This window comes from Chelonia mydas, chromosome 21 (assembly GCF_015237465.2).
Source record: "Chelonia mydas isolate rCheMyd1 chromosome 21, rCheMyd1.pri.v2, whole genome shotgun sequence".
Classification (NCBI taxonomy): domain Eukaryota; kingdom Metazoa; phylum Chordata; order Testudines; family Cheloniidae; genus Chelonia; species Chelonia mydas.
Genome location: NC_051261.2, coordinates 6198125 through 6223305, shown reverse-complemented (window position 1 = coordinate 6223305; position 25181 = coordinate 6198125). Strand labels below are relative to the sequence as shown.

Here is a 25181-nt window from a genome sequence, read left to right as displayed (position 1 = left end):
TTGTACCAGTATTAGCAATGGTGCAAACGTTTAGGAAATCAAGTCTAGTGTAGACAAGGACTCAGTGGCTAATGAGGCCACATGATCTGTTAGTGAAGCCTATATTTAAGGCTGTCTTTTTAAGGTGACAAATAAAATGTTTTAAAAAATTTGAGCATGTTCTTTTTTTGCTTTTTATGATGTATAAAGTCCAAGCCACTGCTATTTTTCAGCACTGTCCCTCTTGAGCCCCTATTTCTATCACGACAACAGAAAATTTGCTTACTAATAAAGTTGAAGAGCAGTTGGAGAACTTTTGTACTCCCAGAGGTGAAATCCCAGGGCAGTGTTCATTTAAACGCTAATCTTTCAGAGGCTTACATTGATTGCAAAGCTGTTCCCTGGTGCCAAGTTCATTCTCCCTTGGATGTTGTTCCCTGACCTCACCTTTGTTTCCTCACTCAGACATAGCCCTGTTGTTTAGCACCTCCTTTAAGAGAAGGCTATTTTCTGCTCCAGGGCTGGGCTGGGGAATACCTTGAAGCATCACCTCACTTCATGAACAGCCCCTGTCCCTTGCGCATGATTTCAGTAGAAGGGCCAAACGGTCTGTTGGTCCACAATATCCTTGGACAGATGTCATGTGGATGGGCAATTTAATCCAAAGTCCTTTAAGTTACTAGTCTTTAGCTCTGCTCTGGTGACAGACAAAAAACTTCGTAGTGAAAATTGCAGGACTTTACAAAGACAGCGCTCGAAAAAAATCCACGTGCCTTAAGAAACCATTACTTTGGTAAGGTTTTTTAATCTGTGCACAGCCTCCCTCTCCCCCTGTTTCTCCCCACAAATGCTGAGATCCAGTCCAGCTAAGGCTCACCTAAACCAGCTCCCTAGATCTACCATTGTCGTAGCACAGGCTTTAAACAAGGAGAGAGGTTTGTTTCAAGCCCTGGATCTGACTTTCGGGAGAGTTTGGATCTGGGCTGAATCAGCATCCTCTAAACTTTGGGCAAAGTTCAGATCCAAACTTTGCAGTTTGGGCTTATGTCTATTTTAAATTAATTCAAACAGATCACCCATTGAAGCAATGCTGTCAAACCTAGAGGACTGGCTGGGAGTCGATCCAACTTTTACACTTCCATCTCCTTCGTGGGTGACCTGAAATCAGAAACAGAATAAAATGTGCCAGCCCCTCTGAGAACTGCAGTGAGCAAGAATAGCTGCAATTCTGCCTGTGGTTATGGCTAGAAATTGTATTTTTAACTTCCCGTCTTCAGGAACGGTTGTGTTGCTTTGCTGTATGCTGTGAAAACAGCTGCCACATTCTACCCCAGAGACGGCTGCAGTTCAGAGGTGGCTGAAGTAATTTGCGTGTGTGTGTGTGTATAGCTTTTATTATCAGGGAGCACTTAAAATAAAAAAAAAAAAACCACCACCTCCCCCCTCATTTATCTTTGCCTCTGCATTTTCCAGTGCATCCTGTCTTTCCTGTCTGTCTCCTCTTGATTGTAATCTCTCCGGTGTAGGGATTGCCTTTACCTTTTCTCTTTTACTCGTGCCCAGCACATTGTCGCTGCCAACCAAATAATGAATCACGTTTATTTGTAAAGAGGTTGGAGTGAGAGGTAATAGACTTGTATAAATGCAAGATGGTACTACCTTAACGAGGTACTGAAGGGGTTAAGGGAGCCCACAGACAGAAATGAAAGGAATTAAAAAAAAAAAAAAAATCATTTGGGGCACTGCTGTGTGGTGGCTATTGGAGGTTGAGATTGGGGTGTGGCACTTCTGCACAGACTTTAAGGTGACAATCCCAATTAGAATCCTGTGGCGTTTGAGATGATTTTTTCCTGCAAGACTGCCTTTCATGTGTGACCCCATGCAGTGTCAACATGCTGTCTGGCGCCATTAGACACGAGCAGTTTTAGTCGCCAAACTTTCATGGGCCCTTGGTATTTCTGCTATGCACCTTCTTAGAATAGCTTCGGGGGTTACGGTGCAGCAATTTGGACAGCTGGGAATTGTCCATTTAACTTTTTAATCTCTTATGATGGCCAGAGTCTGTGCCTTGTTTTATTTAAAAAACAAAGCACATCTATCATGCTGCACTCTGGCCTCCTGCATAGATTCTTGTCTGCAGCTATGTACTTTGTCAGCTCTCGCAAACTAAGCACACCGTGAGACTGGGTTAGTATGTGAATAGGAGACATTCAGGGAACAACCAGGTGCTAGTGATTCAATAGGTGATAGTTTTGCCTCCGCAGTTCTCCATGCTCTTTGTTCCTGGAAATACCATATTTTAAATCAGTTGTAAAATCGAGCTACTGATCATTTATCCCTTTGTTCCAAACTGTTCAGTAGTTGGTAGGATGGCCACTGTGGTAGGTGAGTTTGAGCGATAGTAGGAAAACTGGGGTGATGGAGGTGGGCAGGAAGAGACGTTTCTAGTGGGTGAGGAGACCCAATGTGCAGGCTGGCTAGCAGGTTTTACGCAACGGTAGCTGTGCTGGCTGAGCGGGGAGGGTTGGCAGCCCTGGACTGGCCTATGTGAGAAGAGTGAAGAAGTGAACTGGAAAAGAAGCAACAGATCCTCCTCAGGTTTCAGAGTAGCAGCCGTGTTAGTCTGTATCCGCAAAAAGAAAAGGAGTACTTGTGGCACCTTAGAGACTAACACATTTATTTGAGCATAAGCTTTCGTGAGCGGTAGCTCAAATAAATTTGTTAGTCTCTAAGGTGCCAGTCGTACTCCTTTTCTTTTTGCAGATCCTCCTCAGGAATTGGAGACAGGGTTTCTAGTGGTTAGAGCAGGAAACTGCAAGTCATTAAAATGTGGGTTTTATTCCTGGCCCTTCCACTACCTTAAGTGAGTGGTTTTATCTTTGTCAGCCTCAGCTTCCCCATCTTTTAAAGAGGGATATTAATCAAGTTTTGAGATCTTTATCAGGAAGACACGATATAGATATAGAAAGTATTGTCACTTAATGGTGATCTTACAAATCCTTGCAATTAATTTGACTTCTAGTTTCTGTGTGTGAAGCTGTCATCACAAGCTCTTTCACAAGTAGACTTATGGAATATGTGGCTTTTACAGCAATTTTAACACTAACTTTCATTAGTCTGCTTGCGATCCTTTCTTTCATTGAGTTATGGACTAGAGATAGTGTCTCTTGTCCCATGAAAGTTGAAAGTACGTTTTACCAGACCCAGGGCCACCCTTAGACAAAGAGTTTTTTAGCTTAGTAAAATATGGCATTAAGCTTTTCTCTTGTGGTGAAAGCTTTTATCTGCGGCTGGAATGGGAAAGGGCAGGATGCAGAACTATTCCTTGTGTGTCCTGGAAGGATAGATGGCAACGTATTCACATATAGTCCATATAGACAAGCTTCTGTTACCAATTAATCCTCGGTTTATTAACAAACCAAACAATGATTAACCACACAACAAATGCAGATTTCAGGTTATCTGGGGCAGTACAGTAGGAAGCGCTTGATTTATATAAGTTAATACCTAGCAGTTGCAACTTTCTTCAGCACCGCATTGTGATGATTCTATCTGCTTTTGTCTGCCAACAGTATGTACCGTGTAGTACAAAAACTACAAAGCCGAATACTCCTAAATAAAATAATCTGTGCTCTCACCCTTGATTTTTTTTTAAATCAAAGCAGTAGGAGAAAATCAATAGCCCAGAATATCTCCAGCCCCCTTCCTTACACTCCAGACCTTGAAACAATCCAGATCACAAGCTTCAGTCATTTCCTGTGGTATGTTTTTATGGGTAAGAAACAAACATCCAGATCAGCTGCTTTGAAACTATTCTTCTGTTTAAAACTTAACTACTTTGTGTTGTTGAGCCAACCCTTGCTACTATGGGTAGCACAGTGGAAGCCTACGGAGGCTTGTTTTAGTATTAATCATGTTTGTTAGAGTAGTGCTTAAGGACTGATTGGTATTGGAGCCCCATTATTCCAGGCACTATACAAACAGAACAGTAGATTTTTTTTTCCTGATCTGACAAACATACGATCTAAATTGACAGGGTAGGGGAAGCATCAAGTTATTTCCATGTTTGCAGGGTTTTTGTTCAATTTGGGATTGTTTTTTGTGTGTGGATAAACTAAATGGGAATGAGGGGGACAGGGCAGCTGGGCAGGGGAGGGGAGGATAAAAGGTGCAGTTGTGGAGTGAAACTGAGGTGAAGAATTGGAGGGAGGTGGAGGGAGAGGATTGGAGCAAACAGGCCATCAGCACAGGCTAGAGAAAGTTCAGATCAAAACTGTAGCAAGTTCTCAATGTTCAGAGGTCCCTGCTTTGGCTGCTTTTCCTCCCACTGGCTGGAGTCTCTGGCTGGTTTCTTTCTGCACGTCTTAGGAACACCAGCGAGAAATCTTTTTTTGCCATGGGGCGGTTGCTATCCATCTAATGAAGGATATGCTCTGTGTTTGTGGGGACTGAATCTTAGTCTTGCAGAGGGATGAAGTCTGATCTAATTTTACTGCAGTTACTGCTTGACAACTTGCATCTCTGGTGTAAAGCCAAAGTTCATCTTGATCTAATAAAAATCACTTTACCAGGATCTCCATATGCACACGCTTAACAGACCAGGTATGTCTATAAAATATTTATATTCAGAAAAATTGGTGCTGGTTTTTGCAGGCGAATGCGATTTGTCTGAGTGTTGAATAAAAGGTCACCAAATATCCATGTATCTATCTGTCCTTTGTCTATTTTGCTGGATATGTAACTGGTGTGTTAATTTTTCTATCACCACAATCTCGCATATGTTTTTTACCATTCCTCAGTGATTGGGCCATTTTTCTTTTTCCAATGTGAGATTTCCGGTAGCTGAAGCGCTACTAGCAGATGACAGATGAACTATTCATTTCCTTTTATGTGACTATTCCCCCTAGGAACCCCCAGGAGGATTACCAACAATAAACACCCAAGAACTGGTGATATTTGGTAGTAATTTTAATTCTTTGTGAATGTTTAATCTTGCTTTTAAACATGAGTGCATTACTTCATTATAAACCCCTACTGAATTATGCTCATGTCACTCTTCTCCCCCCCCCCCCCCCCCCCCGCCCCTTTCAGATTTTGTTCAAAGGCCTGGGTGAGGGTGGTGTAGCTGTTTCTATGTTAGAGAAACTGTGGAGTGTGAAATCTGAAGGCTTTTCTTCTCAATCAGAACAGACCCTGTAGTGCCTCTTGATCACACAAAGAAGGATAATTTGACAAATGCATTCCAAACCATACTGCTGTACTTCTAGAACAGCCTGTCAGTGAACCAGTCAGATTGGCTCTTTTGCCAAACTCTTCTGTGATCTTTAACACACACAGTCCTATCAGATGCCTTCCTAGTTCTCTGCCTGAAGATCAGTTTAATTTTGACGTGTTGGAAAGAAAAACTTCATATGGATTTTTCTTTGTTTTAGTAGAGATGAGCTTTTCAAGCAATTTCGCCGCTGTTTGACACATTCTTGCCATAGCCTGGCTTTTTAGAATATTTTAAATTGTGTCTCTTCCAAGAATTACACAACATAGGGAAAAGGAACACACGTAAACAAATGATAAACAGATATAAGGGAAATTAAGTATTCCAGCCAAGCTAACCAGCCTAGTCTCCACCAACCCAAAACAGTGCTGCAGAATCCATCAGGTACTGTAGAAAATCACTGCTTAGCTCTTGGCTTGCATTCTGAAATGTTTCTTAAAACCTTTTACTTAAATTATGCAACTTGTCACTTCTATTGTCTCTGCAGTGAGGCAAGGATGTTGTGTTGCCACTAAAAATTAGTCTTTTTTCGTAACCTCATTCTTTATTGAGCAAGGCGCAAAAGTCAGCCGTAGAACATGAAAAAGGAAAATAGAAAATTCCAAGATGGGATCATGCAGCCCCCTGATAAATTGTGGAGGTTTGTTTACTCTGTTGGTCACAGTAGGCTTAAATGCAATAGAAGTATGTATAACAGCATCTCAGAAATGCTTATGGTGGCTGTACCTTCTCTCTCCCAGTGGGTTATTGATTGGAAATAAAACAAACAAAACCCCTAAAGTAATGCTTTATAAAATGACACATGTAGTAAAACAGAATCTTTAAAAGCAGATGCCATACTGAATCTTTGCTTAAATATAAGTATTTGCACAGTGGATAAAGTTAGCCTTTTAGGCTATTAATGCACTTTGCAAGAAAACAACCAAGTGACTTTTTTAAACCAGATTCTCTCCTGACTTGTGTCCACATGCAACCACACTGATTTAATCAAGGTAGTTATCTGACTCTTGATAAAGCCTTGGGGTATGTCTACACTACGAAATTAGGTCGAATTTATAGAAGTTGATTTTTTAGAAAGCGATTTTATACAGTCGATTGTGTGTCCCTACTAAGCGCAATAAATTGATGCAGTGCGTCCAAAGTACTGAGGGTAGTGTCGACTATCGGAGCGTTGCACTGTGGGTAGGTATCCCACAGTTCCTGCAGCCGCCCATTGGAATTCTGAGTTAAGCTCCCAATGCCTGATGGGGCAAAAACATTGTCGCAGGTGGTTTTGGGTACATGTAGTCAGTCGCCCCTCCCTCTGTGAAAGCAACGTCAGACAATCGTTTTACACCTTTTTTCCATGCTGGCGCCATACTGCTTTCAGCAGACGGTGCAGTAGGTCTGCAAACTGTCGTCATGGAACAACCGCTTCCGCTGTCACTCTGCTCTCCTGATACTATGAATCCACCTCGCAGGTCATCTATATGATCGTCATAATCCACCGCTTCTGCTGCCACTCGGCTCACCTGGTGGTCTCGCAGGCCCGCTTCCGCTGCAACTCTGCTTGGCTGCTCTTGTCTCGCCATACCTCAGCAAGCATGCAGACAGTTCAGCTGTTGTGTCCTGGCAGCAGATGGTGCAGTAGGTCTGCAAAACTCGTCATCCAACCACTGCTGCCCCTGCAACTCTGCTGTCCTGCAGACGCCATACCATGGCAAGCATGGAGCCTGCTCAGATCACCGCGGCAGTTATGAGCATTGTAAACATCTCGCTCATCATGCAGTATTTGCAGAACCAGAACCTGCAAAAGCAGGCGAGGAGACGGTGGCAGCGCGGTGACGAGAGTGATGAGGACATGGACACAGACTTCTCTCAAAGCACGGGCCCCGGCAATTAAGCCATCCTGGTTGCAGTGGGGCAGGCTCATGCCATAGAACGCCGATTCTGGCCCCGGGAAACAAGCAGAGACTGGTGGGACCGCACAGTGGTGCAGGTCTGGGATGATTCCCAGTGGCTGCGAAACCTTCGCATGCATAAGGGCACTTTCATGGAACTTTGACTTGCTTCCCCTGCCCTGAAGCGCAACAATACCAAGATGAGAGCAGAGCCCTCACAGTTCACAAGCAAGTGGCGATAGCCCTCTGGAAGCTTGCAATGCCAGACAGATACCAGTCAGTCGGGAATCAATTTGGAGTGGGCAAATCTACTGTGGGGGCTGCTGTGATGCAAGTAGCCAATGCAATCACTGAACTGCTGATATCAAGGATAGTGACTCTGGGAAATGTGCAGGTCCTAGGGAATCCCACTGCAGTAAGCTATCCACTAACTGTGGTGGGGCGATGGGCGTTTAAAAGCACGCTGGCGCAGTTTACTGACGGGGTTGGACCTCAGCGAAACCAATATTCCCATTGTTGTTACTGCTTGCTGTGTGTTCCACAATCTCTGTGAGAGTAAGGGGGAGATGTTTATGGCGGGGTGGGAAGTTGAGGCAAATCACTTGGCCACTGATTACACACAGCCAGACACCAGGGCGGTTAGAAGAGCACAGCAGGGCGCACTGTGTATCAGAGAAGCTTTGAAAACCACTTTCATGGCTGACCAGGCTACGGTGTGACAGTTGTATGTGTTTCTCCCTGATGAAAACCTGTCCCCTTGGTTCACTCTACTTCCCTGTAAGCCAACCGCCTTCCCCTCCCCCCTTCGATCACCGCTTGCAGAGGCAATAAAGTCATTGTTTCAAATTGATGCATTCTTTATTAATTCATCATACAAATAGGGGGATAACTGCCAAGGTAACCTAGGAGGGGTGGGGGAGGAGTGAAGGACAAGGCCACACTGTACTTCAAAACTTATTGAATGCCAGCCTTCTGTTGCTTGGGCAGTCCTCTGGGGTGATGTGGTTGGGTGCCTGGAGCCACCCTCCCCGCATTCTTGGTCATCTGGGTGAGGAGGCTATGGAACTTGGGGAGGAGGGTGGTTGGTTACACAGGGGCTGCAGTGGTGGTCTGTGCCTTTCCTGCATCTCAACCATACGCCAAACATATCAGTTTCATCCTCCAGTAGCCTCAGCATTGTATCCTGCCTCCTCTCCTCTTGATCCCACCACCTTTCCTCTTGATTTCACCACCCCTCCTGTTGCTCCCACCATCTGTCTTCTTGCGTGTCCCTCCTATCCTCGCGTTCATTTTTTGCTTTCCTGGACTCTGCCGTTGTCTGCCTCCACGCATTCTGCTGGGCTCTTTCAGTTCGGGTGGACTGCATGAACTCAGAGAACATTTCATTGTGAGTGGTTGAGCTCAGAGAAGATTTCATTGTGAGTGGTTTTTTTCATCTTATCTGCGTTAGCCTCTGGGATGGAGATGCTAGTCACAGTGTTGAGACATTTACAGCTGCGGGAGGAAAAAAAGGGAGATTAAAATTGAAAAAAAACACATGGGCCATTTAAAAGGAGGGGCTGATGTTTTTGGGTTAAGGTGCAGCACAAACCCAACTAACTCCCCCCCCCCCCCCCCCCCCCCCCCCCGCCAATTCTCTGGGATGACTGCTTCACCCCTCCCCCCACTGCGTGGCTAACAGTGGGGATGATTTTTTTTCAGCCACAGGCAAACAGCCCAGCAGGAATGGCCACCTCTGAATGTTCCCTTAATAAAATTCCCCTATTTCAACCAGGTGACCATGAATTATATCACTCTCCTGAGGATAACGGAGAGATAAAGAACGGATGTTGCTTGAATGCCAGCAATCACCCGGACCATACACTGCCGTGCTTTCTTATGCAATAATTCCAGACTACGTGCTACTGGCCTGCTGTGGTAGCGTCCTACCATGGAGGATGCAGTAAGGCTGCCCTCCCCAGAAACCTTCTGCAAAGGCTTTGGGAGTACCTCCAGGACAGCTTCATTGAGATGTCCCTGGAGGATTTCCGCTCCATCCCCAGACACGTTAACAGACTTCTTCCAGTAGCTGTACTGGCCACGAATGCATCCCAAGTCTTCAGGGCAAATTTATAATTAAACATGTTTGCTTTTAAACAGTGCATTATATTTATAAAGGTACACTCAGCAGAGGTGCCTTCTCCACCTTCAAGGTCTGGGAGCCTGGGTTGGGAGGGTACAGTCTCCAGGGTGATGAACAGTTCCTGGCTGTCGGGGAGAATGGTTTCTCTGCTTGTGCTATCTTCAGCCTCTCCCTCCTCATCATCGTCCTCATCCCTGTTGCGCGAGACTCCCTTGCAGGAGTCCACGTACAGGTGTGGGGTAGTTGTAGGGGCACCCCCTAGAATTGCATGCAGCTCATCACAGAAGCGGCATGTCTGGGGCTCTGACCCCGAGTGGGCATTTGCCTCTTGAGTTTTTTGATAGGCTTGCCTGAGCTTCTTAAGTTTCACACGGCACTGCTGTGGGTCCCTGTGATAGCCTCTGTCCTTCATGCCCGTGGAGATTTTTTTTTCAAATATTTTGGCGTTTCATCTTTTGGAATGGAGTTCTGATAGCATGGATTTGTCTCCCCATACAGCAGTCAGATCCAGTACTTCCCGTTCGGTCCATGCTGGAGCTCTTCTGCGATTCTGGGGCTCTGTAGTCCCCTCTGCTGATGAGATCTGCACGGTCACCTGTGCTGATCAGCTTGCCACGCTGACTAAACAGGAAATTCAAAAGTTCGCGGGGCTTTTCCTGTATACCTGGCCTGTGCATCAGAGTTGAGCGCTGTCCAGAGCGGTCACAATGGAGCACAGTGGGATAGCTCCCACAGGCCAATACTGTCGAATTGCATCCACACTAACCCAAATTCGACCCGGCGATGTCTATTGCAGCGCTAATCCCCTCATCAGGGAGGAGTACAGAAATCGTTTTTAAGAGCCCATTAAGTCGACAACAATGGCTTCATTGTGTGGATGGGTGCAGGGTTAAATTGATCTAACACTGCTAAATTCGACCTAAACTCGTAGTATAGACCAGGGCTTGGTTGCACATTAAGTTAATGTCTTTTAAAATATGTATAAATATTGAATTCATACTACAAACCATTTCATTTACCAAAATAAAAAGTCATACAACATAGTGTTAAAATAAAGCTGATTTACCCTATCCAAATTCTCATGGGGAGAGATGGGTTAAGAAAATATGTTTCAGGGTTTTGGGGGGTCTTGTATTTCAGTGTATTGGCTTAGAGGAGATCCTTAAGTTTAAACATTTTAGGGAGAAAGAGCGGGGGAGGAGTGTAACTTTGCTGAAGATTCAGCTACAAATAGTGGGGAAAAAAAACACTTGAAATGCATTTCCTCATGCTGAAATTGAGGAATATAGGATTTGCTCTCTAGTTTGTAGTTCCAGAAATTGGAGTGGGCTGTAGGACAGAGCAAACGTGTGTGAGGGATGGGAGGGAGGCGATCAAAGAGGCAGCGTGTGCTGTATCTCCGAATCACTGTAAACCAGGCATAACATGTTCTGCTCTCTGCTTCTGGAAATAAAGATTCAGTCAGAACATGATTTGTCCAGGTGAGGGCAGTGACCTGGGAGGTGCTGAATTCTTTGTTGAATTAGGGTAAGGTAAGTAATAATCATTTACTGTTCTGTGCAACCAGCTTGGCTTTGTTACAGTACTATGAGAGGCTTTAGACTTCCTCAATACAGAATCGGTCCAGAACACGTTTTTTATTAAAATGAAAGTTTACTAGCGCAAAAGCGTCGTCATATTCTGTGGCTTTTTTCCTATGTTCATGCTAGGGACAGACTATGCTAGTTTACTGAACACTTGAAACATTATTGTTGCTGTTAGGGTTCTTGTACAGGTCACCTGACCATCATGGGCAGAGGACTTACTCTCTTTGGGTGAGAAGCATGTTAGACCAGGGTAAGCGCTGCTGAAGAGGAACACACCTGTTGAATGTGTATGAGAAAACTCTCTCTCTCCACATTTGTCAGAGGATGTGCTGCTTGAATCTGGCTGCTGGCCACTAGCAGCTTTGTGTAAACTTTGTGCAGTAGGTAGCATTACTCTGATGCCAATGTGGATGGTGCCTAAAGCACTGGGTATTTGAAATCTGCTTACACTGTAGACCAGAAACATGTCTATGGATAAAGCTTGCACAGTCCCTTAGTCTGTAGCTCTCTCTCTCTGTCCCTGTCACGGGTATCAAAATTCACACACACCTTTTAGAAGACACGATTCTTGGGAGCTACATATGGTATGTTACAGTAGCTACACTTCTGGTGTGGAACCTACAGAATGTGTGTTCAACTGAATGATTTCAGCCCGCTTGACCTAAAGTCCTGTCCCCTCCATTGTTTCCATTTTGCGTTCCCTACAGGAAGGATCAGAATGTCCTGTCTCCAGTCAACTGTTGGAATCTCCTCTTAAACCAGGTGAAGCGAGAGAGCAGGGACCACACGACCTTGAGTGACATCTACCTGAACAATATCATCCCTCGGTTTGTCCAAGTCAGCGAAGACTCTGGGCGACTCTTCAAGAAGGTAACAGCATGCTGCAGCACCCACGTTTCCTTTGACCCTGTAGAAAACAAAACTTCAGGTGTCTTTTCTGCTGTGACTCGCTGACTAGTTGGTTTGCTATCCTGTCTGCAGCTCTCAAATCTGTTTTCATCGTACGCAATTGTACTCCGACTTCCTGTGATCGTTGTGGCTTGAGGATTCTCGTAAAAGGAATCTGTCAGTTCTTTAGTTTAGTCTGGTGATTGGTCTCAGTACAAGGGTAACGGAGTGCAGTTTAGTGGCTTGTGATATGCTGGAGGTCAGGCTAGATGATCTGCTGGTCTCTTCTGACCTTATACTTAATGGGCTTGTCTACACAGTAGGTTAGTATGTAACAAGTCACAGTGCGAATCTGCAGCACGCCAGTTTGCTGAGCACAAAATCGCCATGTGGCAGAGGTACAGGGCAATGAAGGTCTCAGTGTGTGGCCTGAGGCTCTATGACTAAGGTTCATAGATCCAAAATAGGGCATGACTCTCCTTTTTACCGACTTAAAACACGCATGAAGAATTACATATACTTTTGTTTTAAAACTAACGTTTCAAATCTCTTAACTTCAATAACAAGAATAAGCTGCCAACACTCGTATTACAGCCTTCCAATAATAAACCTGTGTCTGCAAAGGAGAGAGTTCTGTTAAATCTATTTGGATTTTCATTTTGCCAAATGATGAAGAAAACCATTTTGAAAATTAGATACATAACTCTCCTTTTGAAAACCAGAGGAAAAACGGCAAAGAAAAAAGCATTTTTTTAGGCATGACTTCTCTCAAGAGCACTTGGAAATCAGTTTGGACAGTGGGAGTGAGTGGCTTGTCTGTTAAAAATTTATAGGTGTCCAGTTGATGGAACATGATGTGGAAGACTTGGGAAAACACCTTTAAACAATAATGCACTGGTCTCTTTTGAGATTTCTTGATGGTTGCACCATCTGGCTGGTTAACTTCCTAAAACCAGTGCAGGTTTAAAGCGTTTTCTGTCTCGTGGGTGTGTCTTGATTCTTAAGAGTTCTTTCCATTCTAACAAAGCGGGAAGAAAGGGCTGCAAAGTTGATTGTGGCTAGCTAAAGAATAATTACACAGGCACTCATCCTGTGCAGTAACACTACTTGTAGGGATACAGATGAGGACAGTTTTGACAATACTTCCTGGCTGACTTTTACATATCTGTCTTTTGCTTTGTGGTCCTAATTGGTCTTATGCTAAAATCAGTGACACAAGTTGTGTGTATGTGACTTTAAAATGTAAATCTATTTAGGTGAAATCTTGACAGTAATTGGGGCCTTCATCAGCTTTTCACTGTGGTCTTGACAGCCGCTTGAAATGTCTTAAGAGAATGTGTTCTGTCACTCTGAGCATCCATATGTGCTTTTAACCAGTGAAGAGACTCCATGCAGTGTAGCAAGGTTTAGACTACTATAAAATGCACAGCATTTTGCTATTGTGTGTAAAATGTTATCCCAAAAAATGCACTTGAAGGGATAGGGTAATCTTGCATTCCCATGTTTGGAAGCAGTCTTAGTTGCTGTATTATGGAGGATTTTTAGGTAGGGTGGCAGCTGATTCGTGATGGCATGGAAATGGCAGCAAGTGGTGTGCTCCTTTTGAGTCTGTCTGTTTACTGAGCATTAATGCTATTGCAGCAATATATAGGAGAACGTCATCTGATGCAGAAAATTTAAGACCATGAATGACATACTTCAGGCTTACATTTTCTTGGACTTTTTTAAGGTTTCTGTGTTTATCAGGTGCCTCCGAAGTAGAGGTGGAATCATTGATTTTCAAGTAATGTCACAGCAAGACCTTTTTTTGACCTTTTAAAACTTTTTGGTAATTAAATTAGTTGATTAGATACTTACTTGGGATTATTGAATGCCAGTTCTGCTAATCCTTCCATAGGATAAGTAATCACTCCTCTTCAGGTTTTAACAGGAGTTCTGCGGGAACACAGTGGCTGAGAAAATGCAAGGCTGAGGAAGTCCCAGGGAAGCTGATAAACTCTCTGGTTTATCAAGAAACTGACATTCTCAGTTTCAGCCCTTTCCTCCCCTATACAAACATGTTCTTACCCTGTTCTGTTATAGTTAGATCAGTAGGATTTGATTTTTATTTTGTGTGTGTATATTAAAACAAACAAAAAAAAAACTTGGCTTGTTTCTCAGACTGAGTGGAAGCTTCTCAGTCTTGTGAAGATGGGAGCCCCTCCATGTCAGAAACCCCGACTTCACAATTTGGCTTAATGCCAGAGCAGGTATTTGACGGAACCTCTTGTGTTTATGCTCTGTTGGAGAAAGGAAACTGGCATTCCAGCCCTATCCAGGGAACCTCACTCCTGAGCAAAATGGCAAACGTTAAATGGAAAAGATTTGACTGAACTCAGAACCACTGGATATTGCACTCTTCATTGGAGCGGTTCAGCTTCCTGAGCCACAATCAATCTGTCAAGTGTGAACTAGCACAACTGCTGATAAAGGCTGGAAATAGAAGTATTCAAGCAGATTTGTTAAGTGGGTTGTAGAATCTCTTCTCTGTTCAACAGTTAAATGCAGAGTCATTGAGTTCAGCTGCACTCACATGGGTTTTAAGATATTACATTTTGTATAACTAATAGTACTTAACATGTGTATATAATGCAGTACATGTTCCAAGAGCTGCACAAACAACAAATTAATCTTCAGAACAAACCTGTTCAGTAGGCAGGCAAGTAATAGTAAGCCCTTCTGACAGGTGGGGAAACAGACAAATGGGTGAAAAGTCTTAGGCAGAGTCACACAGCAAGTCACTGTCAGAGCCAGGAGCCACATGGTCCATTCCTCCAGACCATGCTCTCTAGTTTCTAGGCCTTTGGAGGCACAGAAAGGTACTGAGTGCATTTATGGCTCTAAAACATTTTTAGGTGGGATGCTGTCTGGATCCCTACGTAGTTGCACATTCCGTATATTGATGCATATAAAGGTGTTCTTGAAAGTGACGTTCGATCCTCTGCTGTGATTACTGGGCTCTTCAGTGATGTGCCTATCTTCCAGAATTGTGCATGAACTGAATGGCGGCTCGTTATTGGCCAGTGTCCCCCATCCATCGAAAGGGAATCGTAGAAGAGTAGGACTGGAAGGAAGGGACCTTGAGCCGTCCTGCAGTTCAGCTCCTTGTGCCACGGCAGGATCAAGTAAACCAAGAGCATCACTGACTGGTGTGTCTACCTAGTCTTAAAAATCTTCAGTGACAGGGATTCCACAGCCTTCCTCGAAGCTTGTGCCAGAATTTAAGTATTCTAATAGAGGTTTTTTCCCCTCATATCTAACCTAAATCTCTCTTACAACAGATTAAGCCCATTATTAGTTGCCCTACCTTCAGTGGATATGGTGAATAATTGATCATCATCCTCTTTAATAGCTCTTAAGATATTTGCAAACTGTTAACAGGTTTTCTCTCTGAAGGAGGGGCTGATAAGAAGGCAATTGCCAGGAAGTGGCTCAGTACAAGGTGTGTGGCGGGGCAGGTTCTCTTTGGGAGCAAGCTACTGTTATACAGAATTTGGAAACCGTAACACTCTGCACCAGGCATGTATCCGTACTGCTGAGAAACTCAGGGAAGACTTTTTTCCTCTTCCATTTAAATTGAGGTTTCTTCTTCACACTTTTGATGTAGTGGAAGTGGCGGTAATAATAGCAGAATGCGATGGCAAGAAAATTAGCCTCATGTTAGCAGTCTTAAAACAGACCTCCTTTGTCGAGGGCGGTGCTTTCTCCACCCAGGAGAAAAAGATGTCTTCAGAACTATGGCTATGCAAGGTTGCCAGCACCTGCAGCCTTGCTTATGTCTATGAAACCTTTTCAGCTGGACAAAGGTGCTTTCCTATAGGAGAAGCAATGATTCTTCTCTTGAAGTAAGAAATGATTTAGAAATGCTGCAGATGGAGTTAGTCCTCCCTACCTATGAACTTTGTGTGTGTGTGTGTGAGAGAGAGAGAGAGAAATATAGACTGAGAGCCATACCAAATTTGTAAACTTCATTTTGTGCACTCACATCTTGCTGCTGTTTGTGCACACGTGATGTAGTCTCTTCTGAAACTTGAGCATGTGAAAACATGAATTTTTGCATGTTTCCTCCAGGAAAATCATGTGGAAAATACCCATTTTTCTTCTTTTGAAAGAAAGAATTCATTTAATGGTAGCAAATGTTTGGCCTATGGCTAGCTGTGGGGAGATTTATGCCCAGGAATGGCCCAGTAGATTCTAACTCCTGCAGTGGAATGTAGAGAGGGATGTGTTACGGGTTGTCCTAATCTGCTTAAGATAGAGGTAATGGAATTTGGAGCCATGACATTACAATTAGGGTTTAGATAAGAATTTGGGTGACAGTCTCTGATTCAGGGCTTTATAACTTACAACCAGCACTTTGGGTTGTACCCAGAAACAAACAGGCATAGAGAAAGTAGAGCCTGCTGTAGTCATCTAGCCTTGAGGCTACAGAGGCTTGGATGGCTGTGATAAAGTCCATGGTAGAGAGAAACTGTCGCAACAGCTGGCCCAACAATAGAAGGAAAAAAGTCATACTGTCATGGCTGTTTGTGAACCCTGGAGCAGCAATGGATCCCATATAGAAGAGTCCAGTCTTGCTGTGGAATAGAGTAGCTGTGACATTTTTGGAAATGTGGATTTTGTCTCCAGCGGCTAGAAGTAGGTGTTATAGCCCTATGGCAGAAAATCTACAAGCTGAGACAAATCCTACTGTGTTGCACTCAAAGACCCCTCTGTTACAAAAGGAAGGTGTCATAAGAAGGATGTAGCATTGCTAGCTGTCAAACCCTGTTGACTTCTGTCCCCGTATCTACTTGAGCGACACCATCAGAGGACCCAACCACACCATCAGGGGCTCATTCACCTGCACATCTACTAATGTGATATGTGCCAGCACTGCCCCTCTGTCATGTACGTTGGCCAAACCAGACAGTCTCTACGTAAAAGAATAAGTGGACACAAATCAGACATCAGGACTGGTAACCTACAAAAGCCAGTAGGAGAACACTTCAATCTCCCTGGACATTCAATAACAGATTTAAAAGTAGCCATCCTTCAACAAAAAAAAAAATTCAAAAACAGACTTCGAAGAGAAACTGCAGAGCTACAATTCATTTGCAAATTTAACACCATTAATTTGGGCTTGAACAGGGACTGGCTGACGCACTACAAAAGCAATTTTCTGTCTCTTGGTATTGACTTCTCCTCATCAGTTACTGAGAGTGGACCACATCCACCCTGACTGAATTGCCCTTGTTAACACTGGTTCTCCACTTGTAAAGGAACTCCCTTCTCTTCACGTATCAGTATATTTATGCCTGCATCTGTAATTTTCACTCCTTGCATCTGAAGAAGTGGGGTTTTTACCCACGACAGCTTATGCCCAAATAAATCTGTTAGTCTTTAAGGTCATTGTTTTTGTGGATACAGACTAACACGGCTACCCCTCTGATACTAAATGCTGGCATGTTTTTCTTTAATATCAATTAATTTCTGAAATTCCAGTAGTGATTATATTTGAGTTGCATGTAGCTTTTCAGATGCTGCTGTTTTTAGCCTGCAGTGTTGGGCTTTGCTGTGCCGTAGGAGGACTGCGTGGTCTGGCTCTAGGTAATTAAGCTTTTCTCTCCATATCTTAAAATGAAGAGATCCCTTTTCAGGGCTCTGATATGATGTGAAGGGCCTTATTTGTTGGAGAACTAGATGGAAAGTTGCCAGCCACTTCAAAGGTATCTCTGCTGATAAGGGGAGTCAGATTTACTGCCAAAGCCAACATTCGAGTGGTGTCAGACATGCAATGTATTGCTCGGGTTTCTCACTGCCAGTCCTGTTTGTTTAAACACTGAGTACCAGAGTGTCACGTCTGTGTGCAGTGGTGGTCTTGGACACTTGGATGCAACCAGCAAAAAACAAGGGAAGCAAAGGATTTAAAAACCAAAGGAAGCAAAATTTCTCTTGCTTTGAAAAAAGGTTGTAAAATCGGAGCACTTCTAGAGAAAGAGCTGGCCAGATATACTCTGCTCAGGTCGCTCCAGTGCAGCCTCTTTTGGGCAGCAAGTTTGAAAGTGCTCCAGGTTTCCATACTTAACCTCCGCACTTGCAGCCCAGCCAGTCCGATGATGGAGACTGCTGAGTGATACTTGGGCTTCTCCTCCACAAGGCATGAGACCTTGGAGAGTGAATAGCAGAAAGAATAAGGGAAAGACGGGGCAAATAGCCAGGTGTGGGGAGATTGCGAAAGTCCCAGCTTGGGTGGAGAGTAGCAAGAAAGACTGAAGAGAGCCTGGTGGAAAACGCTTATTGAGGATTCCACTGTTGAACTGACAGGTTGATGAAATGGAGAGGGAAGGGAAAACCTTCAGTATCTCTCCTTTGTTTTTGTTTTTTTAATTGACAGGAAAACAAAATTGGACAACTTGTGTGTGAGAGCGCTCTGTGTAGCTTGAAAGCTTCTCTCTCACCTAAAAAAGTTGGTCTAATAGGATACTTCCTCACCCACTTTGTATCTCTAATATTCTGGGAGCAACACAGCTACAGCTATGCTGCATACATGAAAACAAAAGTAGCTCAGCAAATTCAGATTTTTCAGGGGCTCTTGATTTCCTGCAGTAAGGAAATCAATAAGGGCCAGATGCACAGCTGGTGTAATATTGACTTCAATGGAGCGACGCCAACTTAGAAAAGCTGAGGGTCTGTCTTTTTAAATGTGTAATGCATTGAGTGGTTTAACCATACCGTTCTACGTCCGCATGGTGCATTTTGGTCCTCTGCTGTGTATTTTGGAGAGATTCACTGAACATTGCCCTGCTTCAGTGCCCTTTTATCGTAGGGCTTCTCTGCATGGTCCTGCTGTGTGGACTGCTGGGTGTGAGTTGCGGCATGTACAGAAGAGTTGCGCTGTAACTTCCCCTTGTAGGCCCTGCTAGCATAAACTTAAAAGGTACATAGCGGCAAGGAGTCCTGTGGCACCTTACAGACTAACAGACGTATTGGAGCGTGAGCTTTCGTGGGTGAAGACATGCATCCGACGAAGTGGGTATTCACCCACGAAAGCTTACGCTCCAATACGTCTGTTAGTCTATAAGGTGCCACAGGACTCTTAGCCTGGATCTGTAAAAGCGGCAAACACGGCTACCCCTCTGGTGCTTAAAAGGTACATAGTTCGTTAACTTGGTCCCATTTTAAACAATCCTATGGTAAGATGCACCAGGTTACCTTATGGTTTGCAATAGCAGGGTCTACACAGGGCAGTTGAAGTGCAGCATGTTAGTGTGCTCTGCAACTCAAACCTGTAGTCCACACTATAGCTCAGTGGTTTGAGCAGTGCCTTGCTAAACCCAAGGTTTTGAGTTCAATCCTTGAGGGGGCCATTTAGGGATCTGGGGCAAAAATAAGAGACAGTGCTTGGTCCTGATGTGAAGGCAGGGGCCTGGAGTCGATGACCCTTCCAGTTCCATGAGATAGGTATGTCTCCATATTTAAAAAAAAAAAGAGAGCAAGCGAGAAAAAGACCACAAGCTGAAAAATGCAGCTAGAGACTATTTTGTGTTGAGGGAAAATTATGTTCTAAATAGAAAGGCGCCTGACCCTGCAGCCATTATTCATGTGACTTAGTCCCATTGACTTTCGTAGGAATCTGACCCCGCACCCCCACCCCCGCCAACTTTCTTGGAGCTACTTGCTTGAGTAAGGGTGGTAGCATCCGTCTCAAAGCTGTATGTGCAATTTTTATAAGAAAAATAACAGGATCTATAAGAGAATAGCTGACCGTTCTCTGAATATACCAAACCAAGTGGAAATTCTAGATCCTATCTGGCCATAATAGCAACAAATTGGTGCCTCTAGGGAGCAAGTTAAATGGTTTCTATTCTTCCCATAATTAACGATGTAGCCCTGTGTTTAGATACCACAGGGCTTGGATACGCGAGTCTGTGCAAGCCTGCATTTCCATTCTGATCTTCACTGCCTGTCTTGGGAGAATGTATGGCTTTGATGTTAGGTTCCATTCTTGTGCAGACTCTTTGATTCCCTCGATCTTTGTAGGAGGCACTCCTTTGATTATTCCATACTTATCCTTGTTGAGCGTGGCCTTTTTAAAAGAATTTTACGCTCTTTTCCATTTGAGTTGGTTCTCTTCCCCCGCCCCATTCTCTTTATCCCCTATCTGACCCTTGGTTTTTACATGGAACCTTGATTTCTCTGCATGGTGTAAGCTTTATATTTCTGGTATGGTTATCAGATTCTCTCCCCCCATTGATGACTCTCTTTAGTGGGGTCCCTTGATATTATTTATACATGCACTTTTGAGAAGAAGCCTTTTCCGTTTGGTCTCTTTAATTCCTGGTTCTCTGCTGCTTGTTTGATGTGTCTTCCCTCGAAGCAAACTCATCTCTTGTGTTTAAGGAAAACCTCTTTTTTATAGAATACAGAAGTCTTAGTTTTTATCCAGTCTCTGGACATATTTTTCTCAAGTACTTCCAGCTGACTGCCTTTCTGTAACAAAAACGTCAAGTTGAGTGTTTGTGTAGCTGTTTCTTGGTGCCATAATTTGCTTCACACTCAAATGGATGATCGGGTAAGTTATCAGCAGAGGTGGAAGCAAAATGTTAAATAAGTGTTGGGAATGTATCTCAGTGAGGAAGCCAAGTTAATCTAGTCTGCTGCCTTCTTCAGCACCCACTTCCTTCAATGGAGGCTTGCAGGATACAATCTCTGCCTCTTCCCATGACCTTGTTTCCTGATGCTCATGTAGAGGCCAATTACCCTTTTAAAATAATACACCAGTACTTTACAGTGAAAGCATAAAATACAACAATATCACTGCTGCCCTTTCCACTGCATCACACTTGAGCAACCTATCTTCATTTCCAAGGTCCTTCACAGCCTATCCCCAGTGTAACTATCACCTCTCTCGTGATCGAGATGTTGATTTCCGCCAATGATACCATCCTCCATGGCCCTCTTGTTTTAAATTTTCAAACAAGTCCTTATGCGCTTTTTCCTGTGCTGCCCCTCACACTTGCAAGTAGCTCCCCGTAAACGTCTGCAAGGCTACGTCATTTTCCTCCAATTATTTCCTTAACTCATTTGCCATGATGCTTAGAAAAAACCTTAACAATTGGGCTGCTGGTGTACTGAGACCACTGTCTGTCATTCTGACCAATATTCTCATTGTTTCCTTATGCTTCCCCACCTGCATCCACCTGTAGTCTCTGGTCTTACATGTAGATCATAAGATCTTTGGGGTGGGTACCACCATCTTGTTCTGTTTGTATAGCACTGACCACAATGAGATCCTGAAAAATGACTGGGGGTTCCTATGTACTGCAGTACTTATAATTTCAACTGTAATCTCTTGGATCATTATTCTAGTTTGACACCACCTAGCAATAATTCTGCCTGCAGGATTCTCTGGACTATTCTCTAGAAGAACATTTTCAGAACTTGTGTTATGTACTCTCCTGTTGTTCTGTTCCTTTATCCAGCATTGCTTTTAAGAGACCATGCTTCTGCTATGATTTTGCTTTTAAGTTAACTTCCATTCTTGTTGGAAAAGCTTCATCATAGCAGACAATGGCCCTATCAATAGGTCCTTCAGCTGCATCCCACACCATTATGCAGGAAACCAATTTGAGATGCACACAAGATTTAACTATCACCATCCTTGTGTGGTTTAAGTCTTTCAACTAGGCTTATACCAAGATACCAGTAGGCAATCCGGCCCCAATTATAGACTGTTAGATGTCCCGGCTTCCTGCAAATCTTGTTTTGGGAATATGGGATTCCTTGTCTAATGACATGCAGTCCACTTCCATGCCCATATTCAGGAGGCCGGAGGAAGAAGTGTATGGAACACTAGAGTGTGTGGAAAAACACAGCCTGATAAGTGAGTCTTGGACTCACTTTACCTGTAGTGCTTGAGTGACTGGCTCGTGAAAGGGGCTTTGTTCATGTGGTGCACTGTATTTGATGTGAAATGGCAATCCACAATGAGAGTTGGTCAGAATTCTGGTAATCTGTGAAGCAATACTACACCATTAATTTTCTTAAAGGAGCACTTGCCCAAGACCTGACATACATTACAGTTTTGTCCCTAAGATCTTATGGGAGCCACTGGGAAACAAATCATATATATTTTTAAAATTTAGCACGTGCAGATAGTTGGCTTGATTTATTATTTAATTTAAGATTAATATGCAAACCATCAAATCCTTCTGAAGCTAGGTCTCCACACCCTTCAATCCAACGCTTTTATTTATAGATACAGATAGTGAAACTGTCACTCAGGGGTGTGTGTGGGGGGGGGGAATATATCAATTACATGTTCACTACTACACTTCCACATTTTGCCACGGAATCACCTTCTGCCTTACGCTCTTCCACATCACTTCTGTTACTAATGGTATTGCTGAACGGAACCGACAGGAAAATAAATCCTGTTGCGTTGTTACCATAAATACACAAGTGGTGTGGAAATATCCATGTTTGTCAAATGAGAGAGGACAAAAACTGTAGTGGAGAAATCTTACTGTCCTAATTGTAACAGTTCATACCCATGAGAGTAATTTCTGATGGAGCGGTATGTGATTATTGAATTGTTTAACCCTCTCCCCATATTTCCAAGGGCAGAGTTCTGTTCTGAAATGACAGCAGTTCTGAACAGTCATTATCTCTCATTAGTGGAGTTAAATATTTCCTTCCCCGGTCACATCCCCCCCCCGGGGGGGGGCAAGTTTCCTACCCCACTTATTTTTCTTGGAAGAAACTGCATTGAAGGAGAGGCACTGATGGAAATTATTTGTATGTGTTGGCATTATCAAAGTGAGCAGTACATCTCCACTCCTGGGCAAGAGAGATTAAAATGTTTTTTCTAAACAGAGTGATTACTGACATGCTGTTCGTGCTCCATACCAAGTAAAATATAATGACATGGTCAGAGTCCATTGCCCCTAGTGAAGCACTGTAGAGCTCAAGGCTATAGTTAAAATATTTCTGTTAGCTCTGTTTCAGGCTGCAAATGCCATTCCTGCCTGTGGCAGGGGCAGTGAATGTGCTGCAGTCGGCCCTTTTCAATGTGTGCAAAATGAGTCTATGACTATGTGACATTTTCTTTCTTTCCCTGTTTTCATACATGAAGCCTGTGTTGTCTCTTACTATAACAATATGCCTCTCGTTATCTAACCTTTTGTACATCAGCTTGGAATCAGGTCAGCTAGAGACTAGCTGACAGCATCTCTTAGCCTCCAGGTCAGTCATCCAGCTGTGATGCCTCTAGTCAGCCACGTCAAGAGAGATTTCTCATAGCAATGTGAGAAAGGACATCGAGGAGAGTAGGTAGGCCAAAGCTATCGTATGCTGCAAGGAGATTGCATAAACAGGATTACAGGACATTACTTCCAATATTTTAAAGGACTTCACAGGTTCCTGGTGAGGCTTGTGATCTCGGCAAAGAGCAAGTGATCTCAGCCATGAAATTGTTTGATTTATTGGGGGTTGGGAACCCGAAGCCTGAGACTCGATAGCCCACTGCTGAAGACAGCAAAAAAGGAGCAAATAGGAGCTATTGGGAAATGAAATTTATGATCCAAAGAGTGGAAGTGGCAATATTATGATATGGCATTGCCGCAACCCATTATGGTTGCGAATGGCTTTTTCTCAGCCTGATGTTTTCACCAAGTAGGATAAATTCCTCCTTGCTAACATAAGAGTCAAATGAAGAATGTATCAATCACTAGTGCCGCAGGTGTGGAGACCCCTGCGTCGGTAAAGGACCCTATGTAGGTAAAGAATGAACTATTGCACGAATGATGCAATTATATTGGACCACTGTGAAGTTATATACCATTAGTTTGGTTATCCCCATCGTGTGGGGCATATATTTTATCGAGCAGCTTGATGTCCGTGATTTTCTTTAGGCTCTAAGCTAGAGAGGTTACTAATGCAACAACAGGAACAGCTGGAAAAAACCTTAGGAGATCTTGTTATACGGGGCCGTGTGATAATAAGTCAACAAACCATACATAAAAATGGTGACGAATGGAGTTATATAAAACATGCACAGGCAGTCTATAAATCGAATACATGCAGCATTTCCGAAGAGTAGACCTGTCAGAAAGAGACCCCTAAATGACAAGTGACAAAATAGCCTAGGCCGGGGTGGCCAACCTGTGACTCCGGAGCCACATGCAGATCTTCAGAAGTTAATAAGCGGCTCCTTGTATAGGCACCGACTCCAGGGCTGGAGCTACAGGCACCAACTTTCCAATGTGCGGGGGGGGGGCTCACTGCTCATTCCCTGGCTCTACCACAGACCCTGCCCCCACTCCACCCCTTCCCCTCATCCTGCAGTGCCCTCGCTCCCTCCCCAGCCTCCTGCATGCCACGGAAGAGCTGATTGGGAGGTGCTGATCAGCAGGGCTGCTGGTGGATGGGAGGCTGCTGGGAGCTGATGGGGGGCTGCTGATGTATTACTGTGGCTCTTTGGCAATGTACATTGGTAAATTCTGGCTCCTTCTTAGGCTCAGGTTACTCCCCCCCTCCCCCCGCCTAGGCTCTAACTTGACAAGTATAATGTGTTACAGGCAGTGAGTAAAGCATTGAAAAGTGCCTAAGTCACCTAGGCACTTCTGCACAATTTTTACCCGGCGTGCCTTGTCTGCATTAGACTTTTTAAATAGTGTTAGTTAACATCCCACCTTCACAACTTTGTCTAGACAAGGTCTTGAAAGTCCAAGAACATTGCTGTTAGACTTCTGGAGCTTTAATGATAACTAAGGCTATGTTTATGTCATGGAGGTCATGGATGCCACAGAATCTGTGACTTCCAGAGACCTTCATGACATTCTCTGCTTCAGTCCCTCTCTGGAGCTGGCAGCAAGTGGGTCCCTGGCAGGGTTTCAGCAACGCGGGGGGCTGCAAGGTTCCAGTGACAAGTAACAGACTCCTGAGGGGGCCCTCCTCAGGATTCCAGTGACGGGTGACCTTGCTTGGGGGGGGGGGGGGGGGGGAGAGGGGGGAGAACACCTTGGGCAAGCGGCTGGGGGTGTCCCATTTTCTCTTTGGGGAAATATGGTCACCCTGCAGCTTCTAGTGTTCACGGGCAAAGTGGGAACCCCACAGCTCCCAGCCATCATGGTGGCAGGGGAAATCATGGAGCTGCTGCAGCAAAAATCACACACAGGTCACAGCTTCTGTGAATTTTTGTTCATTGCCCATGACTTGTCTGTGACTTTTACTTGAAAATAGCCATGACAAAATCTTAGCCTTAATGATAACTGAAAAGATATCACCAAGCTGTTTTTGGTTTAGTTTTCACTCTCCATTTTTAAGTATTTTCCTCAAGTTAAGTGCTTGGTTTCTGCAATTTTTTAATACTACCCTCGTCTATTTTTCACTTTAAGGAGGAGAAAGATGGTCTCGTAATTAGGGACCAGGTT

At 44.0% G+C, this 25181-nt stretch overlaps 1 protein-coding gene across 6 annotated transcripts in view; it reads left to right on the top strand.

The window, feature by feature from the left end:
- Positions 1–25181, top strand: part of SRGAP2 (SLIT-ROBO Rho GTPase activating protein 2) — a 203326-nt gene that overhangs the window by 95862 nt on the left and 82283 nt on the right. For 5 of the 6 annotated variants that reach the window (XM_037884821.2, XM_037884822.2, XM_043533697.1 and 2 more), the window contains one exon: positions 11547–11709. The exons of the other annotated variant lie outside the window; for it this stretch is intronic. In XM_037884821.2, the coding sequence (XP_037740749.1) occupies positions 11547–11709 (163 nt within the window). The remainder of the gene's footprint in view (positions 1–11546; positions 11710–25181) is intronic. 6 annotated transcript variants of the gene reach the window in all.